The 23,315-nt window shown below is 37.5% G+C and overlaps 1 protein-coding gene across 2 annotated transcripts in view; it reads right to left on the bottom strand.

Moving 5' to 3' along the window:
- Nucleotides 1-1,832: 1,832 nt before the first annotated feature.
- b3glcta (beta 3-glucosyltransferase a) overlaps nt 1,833-23,315 on the bottom strand; it is an 80,173-nt gene continuing 58,690 nt past the window's right edge. The window contains exons 7-16 of one of the 2 annotated variants that reach the window (XM_085184604.1): nt 21,684-21,820; nt 21,469-21,532; nt 20,452-20,583; nt 17,828-17,897; nt 16,679-16,747; nt 14,549-14,662; nt 6,259-6,358; nt 5,718-5,837; nt 4,688-4,832; nt 1,833-2,366 (exon numbers count right to left, since the gene is read on the bottom strand). In XM_085184604.1, coding sequence (XP_085040730.1) covers nt 2,205-2,366; nt 4,688-4,832; nt 5,718-5,837; nt 6,259-6,358; nt 14,549-14,662; nt 16,679-16,747; nt 17,828-17,897; nt 20,452-20,583; nt 21,469-21,532; nt 21,684-21,820 — 1,113 coding nt within the window. In that variant the 3' untranslated portion in view covers nt 1,833-2,204. The remainder of the gene's footprint in view (nt 2,367-4,687; nt 4,833-5,717; nt 5,838-6,258; nt 6,359-14,548; nt 14,663-16,678; nt 16,748-17,827; nt 17,898-20,451; nt 20,584-21,468; nt 21,533-21,683; nt 21,821-23,315) is intronic. The other variant, XM_085184605.1, reaches the window with a different exon arrangement.

Here is a 23,315-nt window from a genome sequence, read left to right as displayed (position 1 = left end):
GTGTTTTTCAGATATGCGCTGCTGCTTAACCTTTACGTATTTTTAGATACTCCCGTTTTCTCAACAGGCTTTTCCATTTTCAGACTGTGGTTGGAAATAATGTGTTCTTAACATCTTGCACGCTTAAAAATAGGTTACACTGATTCATCACGCCATCTTGTGATACAAAGAGATATTACATCAAAGTACAGTTTAGCCCTTGTTCAACTTGAGCTGATACAGCCCCAAAACAATACATACACGTTTTGAATGTTAAGTCATGGCAGCTGTTTCTTTACATTCTTTCAATAGCTTAAATCATTTTAAAATGTAATTTTTAAACACAGGAATTTACAATATATATCTTTAATTGTGTAAATAAGTATTATAATGGATTTTAACCAAACGCTTTTGGCAATATTGAGGCAATGAACCATCACCTGCCTCCAAACATCCCGATATTGATTTGTTTTCCCAGCATTGACTCCATGGCCATCTTTCTGCAATGTTTCTAGTTTTAAAGCTGATGTTTCAAGCAAGGTTTTGACTCAACTCTGTAGACTGTACAACTATTACCTCTGAGGATCCTAAATCATGTCGGTTTTTCCAGTAAAAACTGGATTTTTCTTCAGGGGAGGTTACAGTTTAGACTTACCCAAGGTGTTTTGGTTAAATTTCTTTTAAAAGGGTTTGAGTATGTAACCTCAGTAGTATCCTGTAAAATCATTGATGCAAGCTTAACATGGCATTGGAGAATGTCATCCATCTAGTTCAATGTTTTAGACAAGCCAAAAAAGCAAAATTCACCACCTCACAAAGTTGAACCTGGCCAGAATATTGCTGCTGACGTACTATTCTGAATTACACAGAGGATTTCCCTCTGAGCACAGCACCATCACTCATCACTCCATGTGTGGGTGAGTCCCACTAGGAATTTAATTTGTTTCCTGCAAATAGGTTACAATTCATAGGTGTGTTAGAGGATGTCTGCTTGAGTTATTACACTGTTTCAAATGCCTGAAGCCATTAGACTTTTCATGAACTTGCACCAGCCTGCTGTGCTATTAGGACGGTGTAAATTTAGCACCTTAGTGCAGAAAAGATCTGTAAAGAGAGGAACATCTTCTGTTTTACAGTGTGCATTTGAGAGATGGTAATGAGTTTTCCTTTATTAACATTTCAGATTTTCATTAGCCGAGCGTAATAAATATCAAGCCTTTCATAACCCACCGGTCTTCTAAAGCTTTTTTGGCCGTTACTAGTCACTCCGAGTGTTTTGAGAATGACACATTACAGCTAATTTTTCAAGTTGGCAAACAGCCAGTAGAGGAAGAGTTTAATTTTTAACTGCATGCTCAAGGTCTTTCAAAGACCTTTAATAATGGTCAGCAAATTACTTAGTCTACCAATTAATTAGGAGATAGAGAAAAAATGAAAATGAATTGGTTTTGATGTTGTTAAATAATACATTTATTCTTAATACCTCCTTTATGTTAGTATGCCCATGAAATTTTGTGCCTGTGTGTCTATGAGGAAGGAGAACACCTTGAGAAATAGATGATTATGAAAAACAAAACCCCACAATGTAAATAGACGAGTTTAAAAATAAGATGTTTGTCTGTCTGTGCACAGGAGGACTCTTTTAAAAAGTAAACATTTTAAGGGCACAAATTTTCACAATGCTTCTGAGAGAATTCACGCTGCTTTGTAGCTGCACAGAAGAGACTGCTCATATTGTAGTTTTGCCATCTTAGTCATAGCATTAATTAACCTTTAACAACCTCATCATTTATACATTGCCCAGTTAGACTAAATCCTGCAATAGGTCCCAAATGAAAGCAAAAAGCAAAATATTTTGAAATATTAATGCCTTTATGACAAAATAGAGCACATTGTACAGCATTAGTGATCATTGTAAAAGACACCATTTCTCCAAAGAAACGATATGCTCCTCTATAAGGTATTAGATTAGGATATAAATATACACATATTCCCAAATTTGACAGCAACCATAACATGCAACTCAGTCATGAAAACACTCAAATATTAAATCACGGACACATGCTCGCATGGTCCTTCTTTATAACAGCTTAACATCAACATTACAAAAAAACAAAACAAGACATTTACATCTATGAACTGATAATTTTCCCATCACTCGACATACACACACTGTATATACATATAAAAGTATTCATACAGGCTAGTTTATGTGCTTAAATTCATTATAGTTCTGTTTTTGCACTTTTCGGTTCATCTTGACTTGCTGTGAAGTTATCCTTAAGCCATTTGTTGAAGACAGCAATGGGGTCAATGTTCCAGTGTTTATGAAAAGAGATGGGCACCTGGTGAGCTAGGAAGTCTCTGGCATAGTCCTCTGGGCGTGCCTGAAAGGTAAGATTAAGCACGGTAATTTATATTTGGAAGCTGTCTCAGGAGACGTAGGAGAAAAGGTATGAAAGCACAAGTTTATGTTCAGATGCCTCCTGAAAATAGAGAAAGTAACACTTATGATGTCTAATTATAGGTCATGCATGCTTGTGGTGTAGCGACTCATTTGACATTTAACTTTTTCACGATTGTGAGAAATTACTTAAAGCCATTTTGGAATATCAGAGCAGCAAATGCACAGGTTCAAATGCACTTTTGGATGTGAAACAATCACCTCCCACCTGGAATCAGCAGGCCCTTTAGTTTTATGTCAAACTGCACAGCCTTTTGTCCCCTTCTCCCATGTACTAGGGAAATACATGTGGTTTTGATTGGCTCTAGTAACACAGGAATCTCACAAGAAATGTGTGACCTACAAAGAGATGTGCTTATCTATGAATGCATGATATGCCACTCCATAGGCATATTTTATGCCCACTATCTGTGGTGCCCTGTTGGCACCCTACCTGTATATAAGTATATATATGCCTGCTATACTCGCTCACATGGTGAATAAAAAAAAAATGACAGACTTAAGACTGGAAACAAGAAAACTGCACGTAAAGACAAAACATGAGTTATTTATGTTTACATGGCTGTAAACCTGTGGAATTAAAAAGGACTTCATATGAGTTATTTACAGATTATGAAATGTACATGACAAGTATATGTTTATACTCCTGGGGATCTGAGCAGAAGAATACTTCACATCGGGTCTATACATAAGCTTTTGGCAGATTATATAAATATTATCTGTCAATGTACACAATGATGTACACGTTGAAGTGAAGAAGCAGTAGGAAATTAAGTGGTCTAAAAACCGATTTAACCCAGTTACATAATCACACATGGTATTAGCAACATTTTAGAGTTTCTTCTTCTCAACCTTAGCTATGTTTGGATAAAATCAGGCAAACAGCGATGTCATGGAAATGAGATGATATGAAAATGAGTTTGCAAAGATGAACAATTTTGCTTTCTTCCTTTTTGACTGTTTGACCTAAACACATGCATCTGTAATGATGCCCGACCGCAGGAGCACCAGCGCAATTGTACTCTGCCTTGTTTCTGAAGCTGTCACTAAAACATAACAGGAAGACAGCAAGTCAAAGGAAAAAAATCTCCTGTTATTTTTTTTTGGAAAAAGGCTATCTAGCTGTTTTGGAGACTGCTATAAGTCTTCCAATTTTTTTCTGTCTTGCCACTTTCAGCAAAGCATTGCTGGATAAAAAAGATCAATATCCTGTGAAGTGTAAATATATTTTTTATCACTGAGAAGGGTGGACATATCCTAGAAGTCCCACAGGACTGCTTCTACCCACAGTAAGTCCTATTCACATGTTAAGCGCTCTGCTTGTCGCCCGTAGCTTTGTAGCTCACTGCTGGTTGCTGGTGGACATTCCAGTCTTATGTATTTGACATGCCGTGACATATCAGTCAACAGTATCCTCAATCTCAGCTATTCTCTTCCTGTGTTTATGCTCCCATGCTGTCACCCAACCTGTCTGCGTAGCACCCCCTTCATTCAGGCGTATTGATGAGCATTTACCCTTTTGGGTTTGAGGACTCTGGTATTGTTTTTGACACTTTTTTAAGGAACAAATGTGCTTTTCCTACCTACAACTCAAAATGTTGGCAATAAAATGACCTTTTTCACAGAGTATGTGTAGAAACTCTGTGTAGAAGAGTTTCTTCTATACACAGTCCACACTGCACGTTTATATTAGTGATGCTGTAATTGCCAGGTCCTGATTTGTAAGTACAGTCCACATCAACGCACCCATACTTACAACTAGGAATTTTCTAAGAGCTCAGCTTACCTAAATGAACCAGGGGAAAAGGATAGTAAATATGAGGTTCAGACTGCATCATACTTTCAGAAGTACAAACTCTAATGTGGATGGTTTCACCGTTCACTAGCTTGAAATTACAGAACCTGTGATAGAAAATTACTTTAGCATATGCAGTGCCTAATCAACCAGAAAAACTAAAAAAAAATCCTGCGTAGGTGTACAGGGCTTTTGAAAATCAGATATCAGCCAGTTCTCAGTCTGCCTGCAGATGATGAGGCTGAAACACCTAAAAAGAAATGTGGTTTCCTTTGCACGGTCTGTTCCTTAAAAGTCATCACATATCTCAATGTAAAATCTCCTTTATCGTAATACCTGAAGAGAGTTTTCATTAAAGAAAAAAAGATTATTGACATAAAAAAAAAATCCTTATATTCTTCACACAAAAAGAATGAAAGAAAAGAACTTTGTGAGAGTGTGATTACAACCTGGTGGAAGAGAGGACTATGTGTGACGGGAAGTCCGAGAGCATTGAGGCACATGCCCAGCACCATGTCATCTGGCGCGTCATTGCTGTAGCACTTGCAGCCACTCTTAAGAAGTCGCACCACAGCTTCCCTGCTGAACACCATACTGCAGCAATGCATAAACATACAAAAAGGCATGTAAAAGACACACATAACACACTTATCTGAAGTGTAAATGATCAATTTAGAAGGATTTTTTTTTTTGCCAGGAAATTATATATGCATGCCTTTCTGCTATCATTTTAAGGTCCATTATGCGTATTTCATTCAATTGAGGGGGAGGGCAATAGAATAGAGTAAAATTATGAGCTGAGAGCGAGATGGGTTTTTTCATATAAATTGGCTCTGCGTAACAATGATGCGACAATGCAATGAAAAGAGAAACAATTACAGATGACAAAATGAATATTAAGCTGACAGAAAAACCGCTCATTGCCACTCAGAATGGGTCTTTTTTTTGTTTTTTTTAGATATTATTCTTCAGAAAACTGGCAGCTGTAGTGTTGTGAAGTGTCACAGCAACTGAAGTGTCCCTAAATGGAGTTTCTCACACAGCTCACTCACAGCTCAAGATGTATCTAAAGCACAGATTTTGCCAAATAGGTGAGATTTGTGCTGTCGAAATAAAAGTGAACTACCACTTTTGCTTTTTGCCCACTTTATGATCTTACAGCTGATGTAAGCAAAATGGCACTAAAATCTGATTTTTAATTAAATTCTGGGTGTTTTTCTTTCACCTGCTTTAACAACCGATGGCCATTTGTGATTCAGTGGGGTTTTATTTCATATTTTTATTGAGTTCTTTTACTGCAATGCAGTCTCCAAACTCATTTCCCTTAGGGGAGCGCTACACTTTTAAACTAAATTGAAAGGGTTTATCTGTAAATTACAGATTACGTTTTTTTTATTACACACTTTATAGTTCCTCTGCTGCCCCTGAATCTTCCATCATCATCATTCCCAGAGCATTTGAGCAGTGAAACTAACTCACCCACCACCTCCTGTTATGTAACTGTAGCCACCTTGGCTCAAGCCATAGCCGTATCGCTCCCCCAGACTCACTGGTTCAGAGGAGTCATAACAGCTCAGCAAGACTTGCAGTCTGGGGATGCTGGAGAAAGCACAGATCAAACTAATCACACACTCATCATCATCATCATACGCACATTCTGGTGCCTACACACCTAAGAAACTATTCATCTAGAGGGAGAATTAACTGCACTCCCTCAGGCTATTTTAAACACCCAGAGGCTTCCAAATGAAGAGGCAACCTGACAGAAAGTGAAGCCAGCTGGACATGAAGTTGTATGCTGAGCTTTTTAGATGTTTGATAGGATGGTAATATCTCTGGAACTCATTTTTACAAAGTGACTTTATTCCAAGCATCTCTCTCTTTCAACCTTTTCACAGCTAAGACAGAATCTGGTAGAAATTTTATGAATAAATGTCAGTCAAACAGTCAGATGAATGAAATTGCAGAGTTTAGGCCACAAAACCCCAAACAAACACATTTCCAAATGGCAAGAACATACCTGATAAGTGTGTCATCATCCACAATGAGGAGCCACTTGGTGTCCGGCACAGCGCTGCTTAGAAATCTTTGAAGGATTGCAAATGTTTTTCCACAGTGGCCTGCAAATACAGACATACTATCAACAGAATGGCCAGTATGACTTAATCACATATTGACCATCTGGTTTACAAAGATAAATGACCCTGTTAGGAAGAAAATCACAGTTGGAATAAGCAGTTATTTATATGCACAGATGCCTTCATGCACACAAACGCAGGCACAAGGCAGTAGCAACAAAAATTATAGTCATTTATTATTCGGACTGGATTTGAAAGGAGTGAAGCAAACCAATAGTCACAGTTGTTAACTACAGAAAGAGCAATGTTTAACTTAGGAAAGCATACGAGACTTGATTTTCAAGCTACGTTTAGATAACAAGTAACTAATTAGAGTTTTAGTCTCTCGATAGGGGCCTTTTCAGAAGGTAAGAAAAATAAGCACGACCATAGTGCTTTTTATTTGTAGCTTTTGCTTGTAGTTCTGCATTAACTTGACAGCGGTGTGAACTGTTTGGGCAAACAAAGAGCAGCTCTGCATTCTGCTCAAAGACACCTCAAAACTATGCTTGCCTTTACACATGCATGTCAGCAACTGCACAGGTCAAACAAGTGAAGATCTGTTTAAAAAATGATTCACCTCTTCAAGCTTTGGATTGCACAGCAATGAATAAAAGCTTTTCAGTGCAAAGATATGTCCTACAAAGGTTTGTAAGCAAAAAAAAGAAAGAAAAAAAGAAAGCCCTTGTCTACATTCTGACATCTCAAAGAAAAAATAAGGTATGTTTGGAATGATGAGCCCGGAGATCAAACTTTTACTCTGGCAAGTTTGACATGACGGCCAGATGGAACAAAATTTTCTGCCAACTCCTGAAAACAAAAAACAGTGATGTGGAAGTAAACAACAAATACAAAGAAACCAAAGAAATATGCCCATCAGAATCCAAATATGTGCACCATCAGGGCTGAGAGCTGAGACATGGAAATCTCTGGTGGCAAGCATCACAAAGAATACTGAGGCCTTACTGTTTTATTTATAAGGCACCCAAGGTGTTTTTGCTGGTATCTGAATATAGAATAAGAAGGGACACCTTGAACTGCTGACAGGAATAAAATTCAAAAAACACGCTGATCTCTGGTAATCTTATATCTAGTCGTGGGAGTTTAGGGAAGATCAGGGTCGTAGATAGATAGTAGTTTTCTTCTTCATGTTTAATGCAATCTTTAGAAGAAAATAGCAAACAACCACAGCTACATTCATGTGAACATAATACTACAGAAAGTTTTGCTTTGGCCCAGCTTTGACATTTTTTTTTACCCAAGTATTTGTTCATACTTGGCCGTGAACCGTACTCGTACTTGCTTGATAAAGTTGCTATGCCACTTTTCCATTTCAAGGTCTTGCATCATTCTCTGCCTCACTTGCTCAGACTATATAAATTTTTAAACTCAGCCTGTTGAGTGTATTTTTCCATTTTCAAAATAAATGTATACTGTAAAGATGTGGGTTTTCACCAGACTTAATATTTCTTTGTGGTTTCAGACAGATGCATGATGAGCTAGACAGTTCTGAGTTGGGTGAATACTTGTGTTAGATTTGTATTGTTGATTGTCATTTATGCTTAGAAATATCTACTCATATATGCTTAGAGTTGTATAATTGATGTCATGTTGGTAGAGGTTTGATCCTTAGTAGTCTGTGGAGACTTTGTGTGCATTCCAGAGTGTTCTGGCATTCACACCCACATCCTGGGAGCATGGGAGAGGTCGTACCTTCTCTTATTGTTTTGTGGTAGGATAAACGTATCTATGTCTGTTTTAGGCTAAATGCCTTTTGTTTAGATGAACTGCTGGACTTCCAGACCAGCAGGTTTAGGGAAGTCTTTATGGGGTCACACTCTGACCCCACACACACACACACTTACACAATGCACAGGCAAGGTACTCTTTGTTTGTATGTAGACGTCATATGTTAATGAACTATGTATATTCATGTGACCTCAATAAAAGAGCAGTGTTACGGGGGAGCGGACGAGAGCAACTGGGGTCAAGCGAAGGGACGGCGTTTGTCCAGTTCTCTCCCGTGCACGAGAAACATGAAGAACTTTGCTTTTGCTGTGTAATTAAACTGTCTTCAACGTTCCAGCGAATAGGTTTAAGCTACAAACCTATCAACTTGTTTTTCAGGACAATGCGAATGAATTTATTTTACGTCAGATCGGTTTTTACATTGGACTCTTGACAATAATTCTGTCTGCCAGTCTGTGCCTCTTTACTTGATAAATGTGACGGCTTATGCTGCATTTCATTTTCTTTGTGCACATGTAAATGCACGATATGGCTTTAAGATTTGCTCCGAGGGCACAGGCAACAATGTTAGTGATGAACACAGACTCTTGACATATCGATGCCTGACGATGATGAACTTCAAGGATGCTCTCAGCAATCATTAGCATAAAGTTTGAGGCCTTGGGAAAGAAGCAGAAAGAAATGAGCAAAAGAAATGGAAATTAATTTTTTATGTACTGATCATCTGCTCCTTTCCTTGAGACAGATATATTGCTTTTATGTCTCATTTCACTGCATTCTTATCTAATAACGTAATGGCCACTGTCCTCATGTTGATAAGTACCCGACACTGTTGCATATTTCTAAATATAGATACTGTAAATCACTGAGGGTTTTTTTCTGTTGTCGTGGTTTGTGGCTGGGGCAATCTCATTTAAAGTCTTTTACTAGATCTTTTACATCACACTGCAGAAATCCAATCTACCGTACATCCTCCTGGATGTAAATCCTATTATTAGTTCTGTTTGACTGACATTATGCACTGACAGTAGCTTACGTATCTGGCTATTTACCAGAATCACTGAAGATGCCCCTGCCTTGATGATGGACCGTGGACTGCTGCCATCACAGAAGGCAAAATTGGAAGGGAAGGAGGCACTTTCTTTTAGATTACCTGGGAGAACGACTTGGCCAACACTGCCCTTTTGCGGAACATGGTGTAAAACTCAGGGGCAAGTCATACCAACTCTTAGTACTCTCTTAGGTAATAAAGGTAATGTGTTGACTTATGCAAAAGAATAAACTCCATGAGAATCCTGACAGCTTCAATTTCAGTTTTTTGTCAGAGCACAACCAGCTGCAGGCCTGTCTGGTTGGCTGTCTGCAGACTGTGAATGGCATCTTACCCTTACCCCATGTTCTATTGTCTAGAGAGAAATGATCATGAAATATCAGTTCTGCTTCGGGCAATAATTAAACAAATGTTCTTTAACCTAAATAATCTAAATCTTTAGGTAAGATCAGATCCACTACACTTCCACACTCTGCAATTAATTATCCATTTTTATTTATTCTTGCTTGCCCACTAAAAGTAAGACAAACTGTAGCTTTAGACAACCATTTACGTATTTGATTGAAAGCAGATGATACAAATCTGTTATAGCGGCCTTATAATTTAATGACAACTTCTCATGACCTTTTCAAGGCTAGTGTAGATGAAGTCTACGTGTATACTACAGTAGGCAGCACCTTAGTTTTTACCCCTCAACTGTAAATGGCTGATGGCGTATTTTATATCTTGATAACGGGATAATGAGGTGATGGAAGACTTAAATTCATCCAACAGAAGCAGCTACTAAAAATCTTGGATGGGTTTAAATCTCAGTGGCCTTGATCAGAGATCAGCTCGAGTTCAGACGTCAGCTTTACTGAAAAACACCTAGTATTTGTTCACATGTATACCATCAGTACATCTACTAGGAGGCTGTTGGGTAGCACTGGGCAGTATTTTTAACACTATCAACAGTGTATTTAGCCATATTTATATTTTATATTTTATATAGTGATCATGTTCCCTTGGTCTGAATGAATTTAGATGTTCTTCTGACTGGACAACCAAAAAAACATTTCAGTAAATACAAAATCAGTAATACATGATATGCTACAGTGTCTATGGTAAGAAACCTCCTCATTATGGATGACAAGCAGCAAAAGAACAAGTAAACAAAAAAGTCAGTTTCCATCTCCATCAATGAATTCAACATGACTGAGTAATGTATGAGCATTTTTACACTTTCAATTACCCCTAAGCAAAGCAATCACTCTCCATATACATCAGGTAGTGGCATGTTTAACGATTTCTCTTGGATTTTACTGGTTCTAAATCGATGTGGTTTTACTGTTTCAAGGGAACTGAAAGAGGATTACTTTCACTATAGCGTGGCCCTACTCCAAACAGCTGTGCATTAGCAATGCATAATAAGTTGCTGAGTGCACTGAGGGGGCCCAGGGGACTCCACTGTCACTTTGTTTTACTCTTCACACATACGACCTCCAACTGTACACCAGTTATGTCACCTTAAGAACTTGTGCATTTAAGACTTCACTACTATGAGATGTATACTTCTGCACTTTCCCCATCCACATTAGTAAATTTAACAAGATGCAGGTTTGTTTAGGTAAGAATTACATATTCTTCTTGTGGAGTTATTTTAAACCCCAATGCAAGTCACAGAACCAACAGAGGCGTCAGCATGATAGAAATCCAGAAATCCTTTAATCTGATTTGCATATACCATTTTTTTCTTCTGTTGAAGTTTGACTTTAAAAAATCAAAATTATTTCCGTCTGAAGTCTGAGAGCATCGACAGTGCAGAAGAACTATTTGTTTAGTGTTTGAAAAGCAAAGGCTCTCATTTTGGATTTGTTTAAGAGCAAGAAGTGTGTGAGACCTGCCACTATCTACAACGAGGAGGTGGAGATGAGGCGGCTCTCAAGTACGGGGGTTGCATATCAACACCAAACTGCACTGATAAGAGAGTAACTTTGCTAGAGAAGGTTGGCTTTTATTCTTTGGAAGGCTCAGATCTGCATCATACTAGTACAAATTTACTAGCAAGTACCCAGTGGCAGTTTACATCTATACAGCGAGAGGTTGCAAGAGACATCCTTGTTAAAAGTGCTAAGCTGCCTGGAGACAGTAACTGAAGGGAGGCATGGGTCTACACCAGAGGTCTGAACAACAAGTTTTACCTACAGTGGAGTTAAACTGGCAACAGCCGATGCAGCGTCTTTTAAAGGTACGGAACGCGGAGTCTTTCGTGTCACTGTGTGCCGATGGCTATGAGGTAGAATAATTTTTTGCCCAAAGCAGAGAGTTTGTACCGTTCTTGTAAACTACCCTGGATTGCTTGGTGCATTCTTCAGGTCTATGTACTGTATATTTGTGCATGTTTCCCATTACCATACCCAGTGCGATGCATTCCATAATTCTATAACATTACTATGATTACGTTACATCTGGACAGGTTCGGTCATTGCACCATAGATGCAATGATGAATTAAATACAAATAAGTAAGTTTTTGTGCATCTCTAAAAGTTACAAATAAATAAATCCTTGATATAAAAATGAAGGACCATAAATAAATTAGCTGAGATATCTTATTTTGCAAAAAACCCAAAAACAAAACAGACCTTATTGCTCACACAGAAATGAAGGACGCTTAAGGATGAAGGTAGATGCAAAGAGTATCGGACTAAGCCATATTGAAAATACTTATCATTTCAGTGCACAGTACATTGCATTTCATTTATTTATTGTTCTCGGTAGAACAACAATAAATATATCCATCCATCCATGTGTAGACCAGCTCTGCATCATTTAGCTCAACAACATCCCCCAGTTCCTCCCTTAGGATAAGCTTGGTATGTTGTTGGATTAAAGACCCTCCTGGGGGATTGCAAGGTTTTCAGTCCACCTGAGGATGTATTTTTCTAGCAGAGAAACCAGGTCTGCCCCAGAGTCTCTTCCCAGTCAATCAAGTCTGGTGCACCTCCTGCGGGAGCCTCCTTTGAGCTTTGTTACAAAGTGTAGCCAGTTGTTGTTAACCACTGAACATCGTCTATGCTACTTATCCTATCCAAGCTCTAAATGTAGATCCAATTGAAGCACGTAAACAGGAATTTGAAACAGCTGATGTTTCTCAGAAATGAAAAATTATGCTCAAAAACTGTATTCTTTTCATTTGTATGACACTTATCAAAACTGGTGTTACAAAGTGCTTCCCAGAAACATAGAATAAACAAACAAACTAAATGATAAAGCATTTTACATATCAGTTGAAATAGGCCACACTCGAGTGTAACATCAAAATAAGAATGAGAATGAGGTGGTTCCATTGTAAAGAATAAATTAAAATTAACACACATAACCTAAAGGTTAAAAGAATAAGATGCAAGTAGGATATAAAATTTATGTTAAAATGTATATAAAAAGCCTAATGATACAAATGAGACTAGCAGTGGTTTAACAGAAGACACAGACAAGGCCAGCTAGAGATCTTCAGGCAGATCATTTTACAACTAAGGAGCCCTAGCAGCAAATGCTCAATCACCTTTTGCCTTGAAGCAGTTGGTGGGAACAGATAATTGTGTCTGAGGATCTGCACCTGAACTAGTTAAGATGGGAACATCACTTTGAGTGTATATTCTGGGGCCAGGTGGTGAAGGACTTTAAAAGTAAAGTCCTTCACCAAAAAGTAAAAAAAGTAAAATCTTAAAATCAATTCTAAAAGTAATGTCAGCAAGCTGCTGCAATCTGAAGTCTAATCTAACCAAGAGAAAATAAAGGCATGGATGACAATCAATGAGTTTCACTAAAATGCAGAAGTGATCATATTTCTTAGATGGCAGTAGCAGGACTGGATGTCCTTGCTTATATATGTTATATAACAACCAGGTTTTTGACAGCTGATTTTACATAAACTCGTAAAGGAAAAGGGGGGATTCATACTAGGATGAAGCTTGTACGACACAACAATAAGAATGTGTTTAATTTTAGAAAATTTGGAAAATATTTCTTAATATTAGTTAATTTGTAAGACTGGACAGGGTTTTGATTTTATTAGAGTGATAGAACAATGTGTCACTGGCATAGCACTGGAAAAAAACTAATGTGCAGGTCCCAGTACAGACCCCTGAGGGTCTCCACAGTACAGAGTAAGCAGCAATGTGGTCACCGTAGAAAAATTCTGTCTGGTCATCGAAAAGTTTTCATTCCAGATACACCTGCTCAGTGCTTTGTCCCCTTGATCAAACTTTTATTGTTTACTGTGTCATATATTGCAGTTACATCAAGTAACATCAGAGAAGAACAGTGACTGGTATCAGCAGTTCATCTGTTACCTTGCTAAGCACAAAATCTTTACTGTGGTGTCTGACTAAACTAAACCTGACTAAAAAAAACTTTTAAAATGTTCAGATGTAATGCTTCTAGAAGCTGTAGACAGACAATTGTCTATACAAGTTTTGTTGTAATACTTTGAAATCGCTCTTTAAGTTTTTCAGTAAGAAGGATTGAGGCCTGATTTTTTGATGAGTGGTTGCACACAGGCTGTCTTTAAATACTCTGGAGAGTGGCCAAAGGACAGAGAACTGTTAAATATTTAAAGTAGAAAACTGTTAAGTATTTAAAGGGGCAGTGACATCCAAAACTTCAATTAAGCATGTTGGAAAACAGGTAAGTAATTATACAGTACAGCAGGATGGATTTTACATGATGTATACCCATTTTCAAAAAAAAAAAAGAAAAAAAAGAATGGAAAATGGGTATAGATCTTATAAACAGCACTTGTTCATGAATTAAATGCTTGTAAGGAGTGCGACAGCATAACACTGAAACTGCTACATCGGTGAAATGATTAAATAAACCAACTTTAGGAAACCACCAGCTTTAAAACAAATATTTGGAACAAAGACTAGTCATAAAAAGGTGACCTAGTATTTAAGTCCTAGAGATGGTAGAAGTCACCGGGGGATTATTGGTTAAAGTGGTCAGTAGGTTAGAAAATTATAGTTCTTGGTCAAGAGAAGCGCATATCAAACAGAAGGCACAAAGCCAGTTTTCTAAAAGAAAAATATAAGTGCCTTACAAAAGAAAAACTGCAGCACACTCCTGCTGCCAACTGAGAAGAGTTTTATTCATGTCACTGATTTACAGTAAATGGATTTTTATGCTGAAAAGTTGAAATACCCACTGACAAAAGTACTCCCGCTCAATCTGGTTCCAGTTCTCCTGAAATGTTGGATTTGAATCACATCCCCTCCATGTGGTGGTGAAAGGTGTATAACTTTTAAGCCTAATTAGCCAGTTCAGCCTGGACCAATATACTAGGCCAGTAAGTGTATCTGTCGGTACAAGTGATGATTGGTGTGATGAAAAGTGAGGCTGTGAAAGGATAACTTACCCCTTTCAGTATTTGGAACACCTAAATTAATGGTTGGTATTGAAGGATCAGCATGATCGCTGTAGTACTCCAAAAATAAGGCGTCCTTTTCCCAAGTCTTCTTTATCACTGGCACTAGAGATAGAAGGAGAAAAATCAATACAGTGTTCAGAGTTTCACAACAAGCAGACCTCATGTTCTGTGCAATGTTTTCTGACCAAATGAAAACATTCTGATATTCTGTGTTTTTAAAGTAAATATTTTATTTAGGGAGATGAATCATTAAGGATAGTGAAATGATAAACAATGTTCCCTTTAATCCTTCGACTTTGTTCAGATTAGATTAATTCAGTATGTACCGACACTGTGCTCTTTTGTTACTTGGGGAAAAGCCTCTTTTGATTCTGGCTTGGATGACTGGCTTTCAATATTTGATTAGACATATGATTAGTTACACCAAAGTAAATCACAAAACTTTTCAAACTTACTTGTAAAATAAAGGGTTTCTTCCCTTTACTTTTACATTTCAGAGCTTTGACTCTGGGGATTTTTGTCAGGCTTCAGAAATAATTTAACTTCATTGTGCTTAATGCCCAGTAGCACTGCGAAACCTGCAGCTTTTGGCAGTGGAAAGGTACTGCAGATAGCAGATTACTGTATCTGTATTTTTCAATCTATTTATACGCTGCATTTCAACTAGTTATCACAGGTAGGATAAGGCAGCGGTCCCCAACCCCCGGGCCTCGGACCGGTACCGGTCCGTGAGTCGTTTGTTACCGGGCCGCGAAAGTTGAGGCTCAGGTCTGAACTGTATGGTTTTCAGGGTTTTTATCAGTTTTCAGCGTTATTTTGTTATCGTTTTTATCATCAACTCGGTTTTCCTGGGTCTTTTCACGTGTGTTATGAATAAATCTTCTTTTTTTCGGTACCGGTACTAGATTTATTTTGTTGTATTTATCCACGACACCTTAAAGGCCGGTCTGTGAAAATATTGTCGGGCATAAACCGGTCCGTGGCGCAAAAAAGGTTGGGGACCGCTGGGATACGGCACAGTTAGCACCAAGTTGCTGACTTAATTCTTGGTGTTTTCCTCTACATTTTATTAGGATAGGACTCATGAATTTTTGGATATTTGAAAGTTTCTGGGCTGTTTAAGTCACAGAGTATTAATGCAGAGAAACACAGGATACCCTGACATCTACAGCAGCATCAGCAGCTCAAGGCTGTGTTCAACTCTCATAAATCATCAAAAATGGATCAAAGTGGCATGTTTAAGATTAAAAGAATAAAACAAAAAACAAAAAAAAGTTGTGTTCAGTGCCTGTACAGGTTCTGAACTGATAAGAAACATCAAGTACAATCAAGCTCGAAGTGCACATGTATCTTACATTACCACATTAAACAGCTAAAGCAAACAAGTATATTCCAAAGGCATCATTCAGGTCAGATATTGACTGCTTTAGACAATCATTAGGTTAAAAAGAAAACTTTGAACACAGAGTGAAGCAGCAAACACAACCTACACATGGATTGCTGTTAAAAAAAGACAACTGTGGCTCTTGAGGATATAAAATGGCATTTTATCAGACAAATGCCACTTAAACTGAAGCACACCAGCACATTAAAACACAGTTAAAGCAGAGACTGTGTTACAAGATGGCATGAGGTTCTGTAGTTCTTAAGAAGTGCTTCATTAAAAGCAAATGGAAAGATAAAGGTGAATAAATTGTGTATCACAGTAAAAATACAGTATTATTATACTACACTATCTGCATTACACATTTTAACTGGTTTTTAAGAAGGGTAACATGCTTTTCTTTAATGTTTTACTTCATTCTATATTTTTGTCAACTCATGTTGACTTTTTATGTTTTGGAGAGAATGAAAGCTATAGAAAACAACAAAACTGACTTGATGGTTCTGCATTTATTTGTGTTTCAAATCAGTGCAGAACCACAAAAACGTCCACGTAAGAACAGAGCTACATACGGATTTCTTTTTGTGGTAGTACAGGCTAGTTCTAGGTGCTACCTTCTTGTTTAGAAATCAATTTTACAATCACGATTTCGTTGAAAGCAAGCCACTTCAACAACCTTCAACAAAGCACAGTACTTTGGAAAATATGTAAGAAAATCGTTTGTGGAAACAAACCTGTTTCTCCACCTGAGGCAAAAACACACCGTTGACTACAGCGGATGATGTGTGACCAAATGCCTGAACCTAAGATCAGTGGAGCATTAGGAGGAGCAAACAGTGAATGGAACGAAACTGGTTAAAAAAGCTCAACCCAAAACACAACATGCAAGTTAAATGATGCTAGTTATTGTTAAACTGTTAAAGTGTTATGCAGTCAGTTATACTTGTAGTTAATGTTTCTAGGAAGAACACTACCCAGGCTACGTTTGTGCTTACAACTGACTTATGCTGTGTTACTGCTATTGCACAACAATGTTGCTGTTGCTGACAACAAGTTTCAATAGGTTCACACTTCTAACTAGGCAATGTGTCATCAATGACAGTAGCTCATAATTGAAAATACCCGTCTTTTATTAACACTCATAAATGGTGATTGTTGTTCAGTATTTTTTTTGTTTATGTATTGCAAATTTTCTTGCAATATCGTAATATAGTCTTGAGGCTCTATTTTCTCACCCCTAATGAGAGTTTATCCTACAGTATGTCATTGTCTTCGTATTCGCGACAGCTACAGAAGATTAAAAAGCCTTCACACTGATTGACATCTTAAATTATACGTGATACACTTTCATGTCTCTTGCTTTACGCAGCTAAGCTAACCTTTGATGTCTGAATCTAATATTCATTTTCATCTTGTCTGCATTTGAAACTGATAATAGCTGCTTGGCAAAGGAAATGTAATTAAGGTAATTAGTGGAATTACTTTTGAGTGACGCCCTTTACGTATAGTGTTCAATTTGCCTGATCCATCTAAAGTTAATTTGAAATTTGATCTATTGACTTAACCCGCAACAGTTTTATCAGTTTAAAAGTGGAGTACATTTACTATAGGTAGCTTAATGTTAGGGAGTGCGTGCCAGTAAGTGGCACTGCTGGATGACTGAGCATTTGGAGCAATAAGGGAGACACAGTATAGCTAAAGGTATTTTTATCAGTCTAGACATAACAGTGTTGGAAAGATTTACAGAAAGAGTTTGCTCATACAATCATATAGGTCAAAGGCAAAGCAAATCAATTATGAGAAAGCAAGAGGACAAAAATGTGTGCTGTATAAAGGGAAAATGTTCATCATTTCTGGATTTGGTATGAGAGGGAATGACTCACCTCTTTCACTGTGAAACTTCTTGCATGTTTTCACAGCAACAAATATATCTTCTTTATTTACAGGCTCCCCCTTTGATAAAAATAGGAGACATGAGTCAAAGATTATGCACACATATCACATATAAGTAAACCTGAAGCTCGACATGTATTGCAGCTGAATAGCTCAAAGACTATATTAAATGTCCAAGTGATTAGTGGGAGTTCATATCTTCAAAGTGAAATTAGAATTGGATTTTTTCTTTCATATGGTCTAAGGTCATTTGTCATTCTAGTTGCCTTAGGTTCTCCTTTTGAAACTAAAGACAGACAGTATCTGATAACCGTGCAGCATATTTGAAGGGATGCAGGAATGAATTCAGTTTTCATTTGTAGCATCTGTAGTCTCGGAAATGAAAAAACAACAACAAACCAACAAAAAAAACACATGATGTGAAAGACAGAAAGCAATGAAAGAAAAACGAACATCTAAATGCAATTTGGCAATTTCCTTCTCAAAAACAATTCACTAAATCACCTTCAGACAGAGTGCATTAAAAATGTATGCCACATTAAAACATCATCAGCAGCTGAACAAACTGTTACTTTTTCAACAATATTAATGAAACAAAATGCTACGCAATGTAAAGATCTCTTGTGCCGTGAAGCCTGAGCTACAAATACAAACTAAAAGACTAAAAGATTTAAATATTAACGGAGAAAAGAGATTCTTTGCTTTTTTACGTAATGCATAAAATGTCAGAAACGAGTGAAAAATGCTCGTCACAATCTAAATCTAGAGCTAAAAGTGGCTTCAAACGGACCTTGAGCGGTCCAAAACATAACTTGCAGACACACATACACAAAAAAGGAAAAAAAACAGACCTCAAGGATGCTAAGATTTTGTTTATTCTGGGTCTCACGCCAGAATAAACAAGGCTTCGTTGTTATTCGTTGGCCTGTCTTACTAATTTTTTTGAAAACAACTGTTGTAGGGTGGGAATTTGAACAATCTTCTGCCCTGAAATGTTTAGCATTTTGATAGAAACCGCTCTACAATAAGTTTAGTTATTGCCTAAAATAAAAACAACAGGCTTTGCTGTCATTGCCACTTTGGTTGTAATCATTTTGCCCTCTTAAATCTGCCTCTTGAGGCTCCTGATTCTTTTGTCGACGCAGCAGCCGAGTGCTGCTCTTACGCCACTTGCCAATTTGTCTCACAACTGTTTCGTTCACTGTCCAGTTACGATACATCCCCTCCTGTTCTGTCTGAATGGAAACTTCTCCCTGAATACTTATTAAACCTGTGACCTTCATGTTTCTCTGCCGGCTGCTTGGCTTGTTGTCCTGTTTTCTGTTTAAATGAATGTCGTTTTATGAGGATAGAAGTTCTGTGGAGAGGGAGGTAATAACCACATGAATATAAATCTGACAGTTTGCACTGCAGCAAACATGTACTAGACTCAAGACCACAAATGCACATACACTATGTGATTTGAATAACAAATGAAAAGATCAGATTCAATTTTTGTTTTTTCTGTCAAAACCAGGAGGGAAAATCATGAAAAATTAAAATGGAAAAACTCAGAAATGGGACACTCTCAGCAGCAAGCTCTGGCATCTCAAATTCAACTCGCCTCACCTTCTCCACAAAACTCGAGTCGCATCCATCCCAAACAATCACTTCTTACTAGTATTAGTGATCAGTTTATGGTGTGCGTGGAACCAACTGCTGCAGGCTAAAGAATATCACACCCTTCTAATAAGTTCACAAACCAAACTTCTCTCAGCTTGAGCAAACATCATACACAGGAGATCCTGTGGAGAATTTTGCTTAGAATTCAGCACAGCATAGTCAGTTACAGCAAATCTAAACACACAACACAACACAAAAAAATCTACCCCAGCAAGTATGATTAAGCTTCAGTAGGAATCCTACTGACCTTACTTACATTCTGACCGAATCAATTTTTTTTTCCATTAGTTACACCCACTTACTGGCTCCCACTCAGATACAACAAAAAATTAAAAAAATGTCCTAATGGAAGCTTATAAAGAAAACTAAAACTGCTTTCGTGTTTTGCATGTTTCCCCAGTGCAAAATTTAGACGGTAGAAATATCTGCTACAGATTCATGACACAATAAATGTGCGTGATGATTTATGTTTCAATGACAAATACAGCAAATATTCAAATATAATGCAAGCGTTCAGGTTAAGACACAGAGCAATGTGTGAGCTTGAAAAAACGCATTGCATTGCGATGTTTGACATTTGACATTAAATACATAGAAAAATATTTAGATATAAAAAAAATACAGAATAAAACATCTGATTTGTATTTGGAAACAAACTGAAAGGATGTTGCTTCACATTTGGCTGATATCTAAATTAATTTGGCAAAACAAATGAAAGACTTCCGTATTTCTGGTTGCACAGTATGTGGTATAAAAGCAGTACTTCACCGTGAAATGCCAGCGTGGCTCAGATTCAACCTTGGGCAAGAGGGCCATCATACATCATTACATGACTGCCAATAGCTCACAGTGAACCATCCTCTGTTTTGTGCTGTCATTTAATTTTGCTCCCTTTTCATTTCCTGGGAATTGAGGACAATCAAACTGATCCTAATACAGAGCAGATACTCACACACAGTGGAGGCTTTTTGCTCACAGTGGTTGCACAGTGGCTGGCCTGGGGAGAGTCCTCTGGCACAGTACACAGCTCAGGAACTGCAGTGAGATGTGGACCCTTCCCATTGTCCCAGATATACAAGGCAACCTGAAAAAAATCCAGAATCATGTGGTCAAGCTTATGAGTTAAGGACAGAATGCAATCCTTAAGACATTAATGACTGATTAAAAACATAAACATGTGCTGCTTTTTGTATTATTATTGTCTTATTTTATATTATAATAAAAAGAACAGTTTAGAAAATTCCAGGAGCATATTAACTATTTAAGCCGAATAACAAAAAAGATTAAGAAGAGGAGAGATTAGAGGAGACTTGAGAACTGGTGAGTATTACTGCATTTCTTCCTGAAGAAGAAAATCTGGGTTTCAAGTTAAATATTCTGCATGGAGAAGACAGAGATGTTACAGAGTAAGAATGTGTCATGAGATGCGACAGCTAGTGCTGTCTGGAACTGTCTAACATAGCAGAAAAATACAGAGACTGTAAACTTGCCAGCAATGAACTGCTGCAATTCATGCAACATATTACATGTACAGTAATATTTAAAGCACACATTTCATTAAACAAAAAAAAAAAGAAAACTCAGAATTCTATATTTTTTTTATATAAGGTAGGTAGAAGGTGTAATATTTCTACTCAACTGAAAGAGATCTAACGGCACCACCTTTTTTCAGACTGAGCCAGATAAGTCTGACGTTCTGTTTACTCAACAAAATCCCTAGACGCCTCTCTGGCTGAATTTCAGTGATAAAAAAAATAAGAGCCTCAATACAGCACCATGACAATTCTCCAAAGTAATGAGATTTCACTTCAAGGTTAGATGAATTTCATGCCTTGCTCTTTTTGCGCAAATAAATTATAATGGGCTGGCATTGACTTGAGAGTGAAAAAAGCTGTTAGAAAATGGTTGCAAACCAGTAGGCTCGTGATCTCACTCCATGCAAAACCGCATGACTTGCATAGTATCTTACCTCATGTTTAAGGTCAATAGTGAAGTCAGATTTAAGTGGCTCCTCTTTCACTTTCTTCGCAAGCCTAAAATAATAAATAAGATTTTGAAATCAAACACAGCAAATAAATAGTAAATACATAAATGTATGCGTAATTATACGTGATAGTGATGTAACCTTATTTTCTGAAGCCTGTATGAAGAATTTAGTTTTACAGATTTATTGCACATACTCACCGAACAACTAGGGGGATGCTTAAGACCCATGAGGCAGCAAAGTCTGGATATTTAAAGATGGAGGGGTTCTCTGCAAAGGCATAATGATGGATGATGGTCGATTCCTCATCAAAGAGGGGCTTACCCAGAAACCACTCCTGATAAATAAGTTTAAGAGACACATTTCACTATGTCACACATAAAAAGGTTTTATTGTTTTTCCCCATTAAAATGCTGTGAAACATCATGAAAAGAAAAATTTGCACTTGTGGCCTAATTTAATTTTCACACTGCACTTGTCAGAAAATCTTTGAAATTATTTCCAGTGAATAAGTTTGTTGCTAACTGGGGAAATAATTCAATTTCTTCACTGAACGAAGTTCAAAGATGACAGATATTGTAGCTACAAAGGCTCTGATCGTGGTTCTTGACATATCTGGTGGAAAAAGAATAATCTGACAGTTTTAGAAAATCCCCCTAGAGCTGAAGTAGATCGAGTTAAAAGGAAATGTCCAACAGTTCAGTAAACATATTCATGCTTCTGATGTAGAATTGTTAGGAAGATCAACACCATCCTCTCATATCTGTACAGTAAAGTTAGCTGCCAGTTAGCTTATCTTAGCACCACCAGGCCCAAACCCCTGCTACAAATCCTGCCTTTCATAAAGGTTAAAAAAGTCTTCGTGAAGTTTCCACTTTTTGTGTTGTTTTATGCTCACTGTGAACATGACTTGTGTAAAGGTGTTTCTAATATGTTATTTGAACCATTAATATCAATAAGACAGACCAAACTGGGATGTGTCTAAACCAGAATGTCAATGCTGTAGTAGCTTAACCAACTCATGATCCATCATAAATCACAAGTTACTGTAATGTGTGAGAAATATAAAGAAAGTGACATATTTTGATTGGCTGTATTGCAAAATATAATGAGAATTAAAATTCACTAAGATATCAACGGGGCTCACAAACCCAGGCCACAAAGTAATCTGGTTGATCACCTGATAAAAGGATTCAAGAGTATTTTGACTGCATGGTCAGTAGTAACCATGGCTATAAAAAGCATGAAAATATGCATCAGAGTAGCACTGACTATATTTCTTATATTAGCATAATGGAGATAAGAAGACCCCAACCCAACCACGCCTTTCCAATGTGGGAGTCAACCATTAGGACTACTCCATGATTATGACCAATAAGGAATACATGTGGTGGGCAACATGTGTGGCAAAGCAATATTTCAAGGAATAAATATAATTTGGTGTTTCTCTCGTTTTGTGCATGAAAAATGTATTTTATGTTAACAAGTTTGCTAAATGGTTAGTTCTGAAATTTATTCAGTACATCAGGAGAGAAATGTGGTGAAATTTAAATTCTAAGTAGTGTTTGTGAAGGTTGTACTGTGAAAATGGAAATCTCTAAAATGACAAACCTTCAGCAGAGTATGTGTGAAAACCCACTAGGTCATTAAGTAAGCTTCACTAAAATCTGACCATCACTCAACAGTAGCAGGAGTAGCAGTCCTTGGGAATGGTAGATGGATGATAGTGTGGCTGCAGTCTGTGTAATTAAACATTTGCTTTTCTTTATTCAAGCCCAGCAACCAGTGGTCACAGGCTAGTGCACTCTTAGCGGCGGTCACAGCCCTGGATA

Source organism: Neolamprologus multifasciatus, chromosome 14 (assembly GCF_963576455.1).
Source record: "Neolamprologus multifasciatus chromosome 14, fNeoMul1.2, whole genome shotgun sequence".
Classification (NCBI taxonomy): Eukaryota; Metazoa; Chordata; class Actinopteri; order Cichliformes; family Cichlidae; genus Neolamprologus; species Neolamprologus multifasciatus.
The sequence above is the reverse complement of the archived record's forward strand: the minus strand, read 5'-3'. Positions and strand labels throughout refer to the sequence as shown.